Genomic DNA, 7,137 nt, shown 5'->3' with positions numbered 1-7,137 from the left:
ATTGGCCTCCGGGTAATCCTTTGAGGAGTAGGGTAAAAGAAGCATCCTCAGGAAATGATGGCACTGTACAAGCAGCCTTGACACTTGGGCCCTATGATTGGCCAATCCTGTGATGCTACAGGTAAATGAGGCTACATATATGTTGAAAAGAATGCTAGGTGTGTCACTGGGCCCAGTAGAGGCCGAGTTCTTGACCGGGACACCCTGAATTCCAAATTATTCATTATGACTTGGGTTCTATGAGACTAGCAACACTGCATCTGAGATTGAGCTGATCAAGACTAGAAGTAATAAGGTAATCACGTGAGCAGCTTGCCAGAACTCTAGGTCACTACAGAATACCAGCACCTTCCCAGATCATGTGTAGCATAATATGGGGGCACTCTGTAACCAAATGAAGAATAAAAAGTTTAAACGGGTTTATTGGTTAAGTCAGTTGAGTACAGAGGATGATTTGAACACGGACAGTGGCTTTATTCACCTTAGGGTCAGAGAGGAGTCCATGATTGATAAGGAAACAATCTCAGTGGACAATGCTCAGAGCAGCTGTCCTTATTGTCCATGTTGGGGGTGGGAGGAGTCAGGGAATGCTCAAGCCACAGACTCATTAATCTCAGAATGGATTGATATGGCAGCTAGAGAACCATCAGTCACAAAGATGAACCCTAATGTTAATTCTTTACCTAAAACGCCATGTACACAGACTCATGTTTAGTTCAAATTTCAGGAAAAATAATAGAACAACCAACAAATAGCTGGTTATTTTTTTAAAAAGATACTTGTGGTAAATACAAGACAGACCTGAATTTTGCTGATCTAGATGATAGTAAAGAAAAAAAGTCCAAAGAGCAAGTTCTCTTTTTTTATGATATCCCCCGCCCCGCCCTGCAACCGTTGCTCTTTCTGCCCACAACGGCATTAAAAAAGTTTCACTTCTAAGGGGTTGGGAAGGTGGCTCAGTGGTAGAGCACTTGCCTTGCATGCCTGAGGCCCTGGGTTCGATCAGCACCACATAAGCAAAAAGAAAAAAGCTGGAAGTGGCGCTGTGGCTCAAGTGGTAGAGCGCTAGCCTTGAGCTGAAGAGCTGAGGGACAACGCCCAGGCCCAGAGTTCAGGCCCCATGACTAGACACCCCCCCCCCCCCCCCCGCAAAAAAAAAGTTTCACTTCTAAGCCATATGCTGTTGGCTCACGCCTGTAATCCTAGCTACTCAGGAGGCTGAGATCTGAGGATTGTGGTTCAAAGCCATCCCGGGCAGGAAAGTAGTCCATGAGCCTCTTATCTCCAATAAAACTACCAGAAATTGAAAGTGGTGCTGTGGCTCAAGTGGTAGAGTGCTTGCCTTGAGCTAAAGAGCTGAGGGACAGTGCCCAGGCCCAGAGTTCAAGCCCCACAATCTAACAACAACACAAAAAGTTTCACTTCAATTTCATGGAACACCAACACAGACATCCATATGAATTTTTGTTCATTTGTTTGTTTTAAGTGGTGAGGTGGAACTCGGGGCCTGGTATATCCAAGGCAAAACTTTACCTTGAACTACACTACTTGCCTGAAGCTATTATTCTCTGAGATCAACTCATTTCAGAATGGTGGACCAGCTCCAAGGAACATGGAAATCTATTTCTTGTGAAAATTTTGAAAATTATATGAAGGAGCTGGGTGAGTTATATTTATTTACATATCGTATCAGTATGAGAGTTTTAATAGCACATAATTTGTTCTATCTAAAATGTGATTAATCTTGGATCTCCTAATTTTTCACAAAGAAAGGATAAACACTAAAATTGAGTTCTGATTAATTAGGCTGACATAATCCTTCATACAGTTTACCAAGGATTTATATAAACACTAGTCACTAGACAGAAAATGATTTTTTAAATAGAAAATTTTAAATGAAAAAAATCAGTTATTTGAAAATTATTATAAACATTTGCTTTAATCATTAGAAGATTAAAAAAAATAGATCTTGTTTCGCAGCTTCTGCTGGCTCCTAGTGTTCCTTGGCCTGTGGCTACAACCACTCAATCTTTGCCCCTATGATCCCTCTGCCTTCTCTTCAGTGGCTCACGCCTGTAATCCTAAATACTTAGGAGGCTGAGATCTAAGGATCATTGTTCAAAGCCAGTTCAGTCAGAAAAGTCCATGAGACTCTTATCTCCAATAAACTACTCAGAAAAAACAGGAAGTAGCACTGTGGCTCTCACGTGGTAGAACAATAGCCTTGAGCACAAAGAGGCTCAGGACAGTGTCTAGGCCCTGAGTTCAAGCCCTAGAACTGGAAAAGAAAATAATACTGAACAATAGCAGATATAATACAGTTATTGAGTTTTAGAAAATCTTGCATATAATAGTGATGGTTGTACATATTATGACATCCATAATGCCACAAGGTTGTACATTTAAAATAGTCAATATGGTATATGTATGTTAATGGTATTCTATTACAGGAAAAAATATACAAAAAAGAAGGGGAAAAAAACCCCAGAAAGCTCCTTTTCAGCCAAAATTTGTACAGCCAACAAGAGACTGAACTCTTTTCTTATTTTATCTGATTTTTAGGAATAAGAAAAGCCAGCAGGAAATTAGGCTGTCTGGCAAAACCCACTGTGACCATCAGTGCTGATGGAGATATAATCACCATAAAGACTAGAAGCATCTTTAAAAACACTGAAATCTCTTTTAAACTGGGAGAAGAATTTGAAGAAACTACACCTGCTGGCCATAAAACTAAGGTGATTCTCACAACAGCTTCTCAGATGACTTTTTTAAGGATGTAAATCAGAAATCACTCTTTGTGGGGGGATGGTGGAACATACCTGCAGTCCCAGCACTATTGAGGCTGAGGCAAGAGGATCGTGAGTTTGAGGCAAAGTCTTGACTACATTATGGAGTTCCAGGAGCGCCTTGGCTGCATAGTAAGATTCCATCTCAAAAACAAAAGCAAAACCAAATCATTCTAAGTAGTCCATAGTAGCAAACATGTCAAGTCTTCATTAGATAATCTTCTGGCTAAACCATAAGCTTGAAGATGTAGAAGTTCAATCTACATTAAGATCCCTATGGGAAAATGCCTGGTAGTCAGGGGTAGAGTTGGCTTGCTGGGCCAAATTTTGAGGATCATATCTGTCTATTATAATTTAGTACTTCCAGAAACAAAACTCTCCCTTTTCAAGTTTTCCATGTAGAGAATTCCAATGAATAAAAATTGTGTTAGCAGGTATAGGCAAGGTTATAACCTTGCAACAGATGAGTCAGAGACCCTCAATGGCTTTAAACAGTGGGAAACTGTTTCTAATTCAGAGTACATAAGCTATGATGGGGTTGAGTGGAGATGAGGAAGTTTACGGGGAGGTGGAGGAGGAGCAGGAAGGATTTCTGCCTTAATCTCTTAGGGATTCTGGCCAAAGGAAGTTCAATTGCCTTGTTATTGTGCCATTTGAAACTTGGGGTCTCCCTTGGTCAACAAGACAGAGATAATTTAGTCTCAACCTGGAAGTGGCACACAGGCTCCAGTTGCAATATGACTTTTATTTATAATATATATTTTATTTACACCTTATTGTTTATTGTCTGTTTCTTCACACCCAAGATATAAGCACAGCAGACAGGAAATCATTGACCTGTTTCAAAGAACCCATAGTAATGGATTTAAAAAACTACTTGTTGCTTGAATGAATAAGAACTCAGCAGAGGATAGCTTATTTCCATGGAGGGCGATATTCCTATATAAAGGACTATGACACCTTTTTAACAGTTACTAAATAAGTATGAGACACCAACTTTCTATATACCATAAAATTTATATTCATAATTAATATCAAAAGAGTTTACTTAAAATGTTTAATAAAGATATCTATACCATATTAAACCCAAATAAACTACAAGAATTTTTAAAAAGGAAAAATATTGTTGAGTAAGCAAGAACAAAAGGAACTTTTCTCCATGAACTCAGTCTTGATATGTAACTTTTAATTAACTCATATGAATTTAACTTGGAGCTTAATTGTGATATATATATATATATATGTATATATATACACACACTATACTATATAGTCACACACATACTATATAGACAAGCTATTATACTTCTGTGTAAAGATAATCTTTATGTATAAAGACAATAGTTTGCCCATACAGTAAATGAGAAGAAAATTTCACTTACTCTTCAAGTTATTTTTATACTTTTGTGTGTCAGTACAGGGGCTTGAACTTAGAGACTCGTGCACTTGATTGACTTTTTCCATTTAAGTCTGGTGCTCTTCCACTTGAGCCAACCCTCTACTGCTAGCTTTTTTTTCTGGTTAATTGGAGATAAAAGCACTCCCAGATCTCAGCCTCTTGAGGAGCTAGGATTACAGGCAAGAGTCAGCAGCACCCAGCTTTTGTTTTGACACTTATAACTTTTTTCCCCTAGAAAAAAATAATCAACAAGACTATTGAAAAAGCTTTGAAAATTGAAATAGCCAATGTTAGCTAATGAGCTCCCTTCCCATAGCTTATGATGCTCCTTCCCCTCTCCACAGCTTAGCATGCTCCCTTCCTAGGCAACCTTAGGTCCATGTAGTAAAGGCAGTAAATAATCAGCCTCCAACCCCTCTTTACCTTGGGATGGCACTTCTCTGGGGCAGCTACCACCATATAAGCCAATAAGAGCCCCTTAGAGTGACCTTCAGGTCTGGGCAGTTGCAGGACCTCTTATCTACTGTTTGGACAGCAGCCATAAATCCTAGTCTGCCATGATGAAACCCCTGGCCCTCATGTCCACACCAGGGTCTCTGCCTTCTAGCCCCTCCTAGCCCCTCTTAAACCTCCTAGGTTATACAGGTCACCTTAGACAATAGCTGGTGCAACTTCCCACTTCACCCTTGTGAGAAGGGGTCTTGCCGGCCCCTTTCCCAGCAATAAACTTTTCTTTGTTCTCTGTACCTGGATGTCTGCCTGGTTTTCTGGCAAAGTCTAAAATACTCTAACAGCCTTAAGTAAATGGGATTGTAAATACCATCCGAAAACCAACCGAGCCAACACAACATGGGGAAAGAAAATGATATCTGATAAAACGTTAGTGTGCAAACTTGACAACGAGATCTATCTGTATTTGATTTGATTCTGTCTGTATTTCAGAGTACAGTAACCTTAGATAATGACACTCTGGTTCAAGTTCAGGACTGGGGTGACAAGAAAATAACTATACGACGAAAGCTGGTAGATGGGCAGATGGTAGTGGTAAGTGAATGATTTCTCACAATTTTCTCCTCTCCTGCACATTTCACCCACAGTTTCTAAACCAATGAAAATCAGTGTTACTTTTTCCTTTGCTTTGTAAGAACTGAAAGAAAACATTGACAGAATGTGTAAGTGTAACTATTATAAAATGCATATGGTTTGATAAACTGAAAAATAAAGAGAATAAAGACTTGTGGACCCTGATTTTTCTACTCACACATGAATCAAAGCAAGCATGAATCCATGTGATAAAAATTGGCAAAATTTTTTGCCAGTCCTCTGCTCTGTACCACAATTAACTTATTCTTTTTCCAAATCAATACCAAACCAAAACATTAAAGGAAAGTGTAAATGAGAGACAGGAAGCTGAAGTGCTCTTTCTGACTCCCAGATAACTTAATATGTGTACGTATTGGTTCATGGTCCACCAGATGCCCAGATTTCCAAGTATTTTCTCCCCAGCTCTGTCAACAAGCCTTTGTGGTAACATTCATTAGCTCACTTAGTAGATAAGGAACCTGAGATTCACATGATGATGTACCTAAGGATATAAACCTAGAAGTTTTCGGTGGTTGGGGATTAAGATCCACTGGCTTAATTCCAAAGTTCAGTCTTTCTCAAGCCCCTTTTGTTCTCTCTCAAGATGGCTTTTGAGGTCATCATTCCATTTCTACAGAATTGAGGGAAGTAGGTCAATGATTCTCCTCCTCCCAAACCCTACCTACCCAAACCTAATATAAAATAGTTCAAAGGAATGATACACCCTCTGTGTGGAGAAAAACCAAACGAGTATCTTTATTTCATATGGGATGTTAATATGTACAATGAAGAATACATTTTGTTCTTTATAACCTTAGAAGATGAGGAGTAATTGACCCTAATGTTTCTTACGATAAGTTTAGTCAATAAACAGATTAATAGCCCAACGAGTAAGTGCTCTTTAGAAAGAAGCTGAGACTCAGAATCCAAGGGCATAGATTTCCTTTTATTCAGTACTCACGTGGCTTTACACATGTCACTTATTCTCACAAGATTTAGACTCCTTTAAGATGGGGACAGTGCTCCACTGAAAGTTTCCTAAGAGAATTGAACATCATCATGTCCAAGTGTATCAGTATTCTAAAACTATAAAATAGTACAATGATACATTATTTGAAAAATGTATAGTATGTAATAAGAGAGAAAAAGTCCTTCCATGTAGGCATTAAATATATTTCAATGAAAACCTTGATTTCAAATTTTATGTCTTGCTCTTTCCATATAAAGTTAAATATGTCATATGCACCATCTATTATGTATATGTAAAATGTATCTACCTATACAGTCTATATAGGTCTTCTTAGAAGATTTTTCAAGAAATGTTATTAATGCCATTATGCTATTATTTAATTTATGTTTTTCTAGGTGTCACTTTTACCAATAAAACGGAACTATCCCATCCTTCTTTGTCTTGCAGGAAAGCTCGGTGAATAATGTCATCTGCACACGAATATATGAGAGAATATAACAAACCAAGTCTCAAGGTCTTGGTACTCTAAACTGCTAAAAATGATAAAAATAAAATAGGAATGATGAAATAAAATGTTATAAATGTTCATAGGAGAGAACTTTTCTTTACACAAATACCCGCAATTTTGGCTCCCCTATTAAATATACCTATATGATACATTGAATCCAGAATAATATACCTGACATCATACACAGCCAAGGTTATATATTCAGAGATGCATTTCATATTGATATTTTTCTCATTAGGCATATTACATACATGCTTTCCCCATACTGAGAAAATAACATTAACTTTTTTCTATTAAGTAATTATACAAAGAGGTTTCAATTTCCTAAGTCAGGTTATGAGTGTGATGCATCTTGATCAATGTTACCCCTTCCATCATTAAAGTATTAACT

At 38.0% G+C, this 7,137-nt stretch overlaps 1 protein-coding gene across 1 annotated transcript; it reads left to right on the top strand.

Annotated features, from left to right (window-relative positions):
- Positions 1 to 237: 237 nt before the first annotated feature.
- Positions 238 to 6,787, top strand: Fabp12 (fatty acid binding protein 12). The gene is made up of 5 exons (XM_069991800.1): positions 238 to 295; positions 1,487 to 1,662; positions 2,563 to 2,735; positions 5,128 to 5,229; positions 6,686 to 6,787. Exons 2-5 carry the CDS (start codon positions 1,590 to 1,592, stop codon positions 6,734 to 6,736), a joined length of 399 nt encoding a protein of 132 aa, XP_069847901.1. The 5' UTR covers positions 238 to 295; positions 1,487 to 1,589; the 3' UTR covers positions 6,737 to 6,787.
- Positions 6,788 to 7,137: the final 350 nt, after the last annotated feature.

This window comes from Dipodomys merriami, unplaced genomic scaffold (genome assembly GCF_024711535.1).
Source record: "Dipodomys merriami isolate MVZ:Mamm:240054 unplaced genomic scaffold, mDipMer1.0.p SCAF_4, whole genome shotgun sequence".
Classification (NCBI taxonomy): Eukaryota; Metazoa; Chordata; class Mammalia; order Rodentia; family Heteromyidae; genus Dipodomys; species Dipodomys merriami.
Note: the sequence above shows the minus strand (reverse complement) of the source record. Positions and strands in the feature narration are given on the sequence as shown.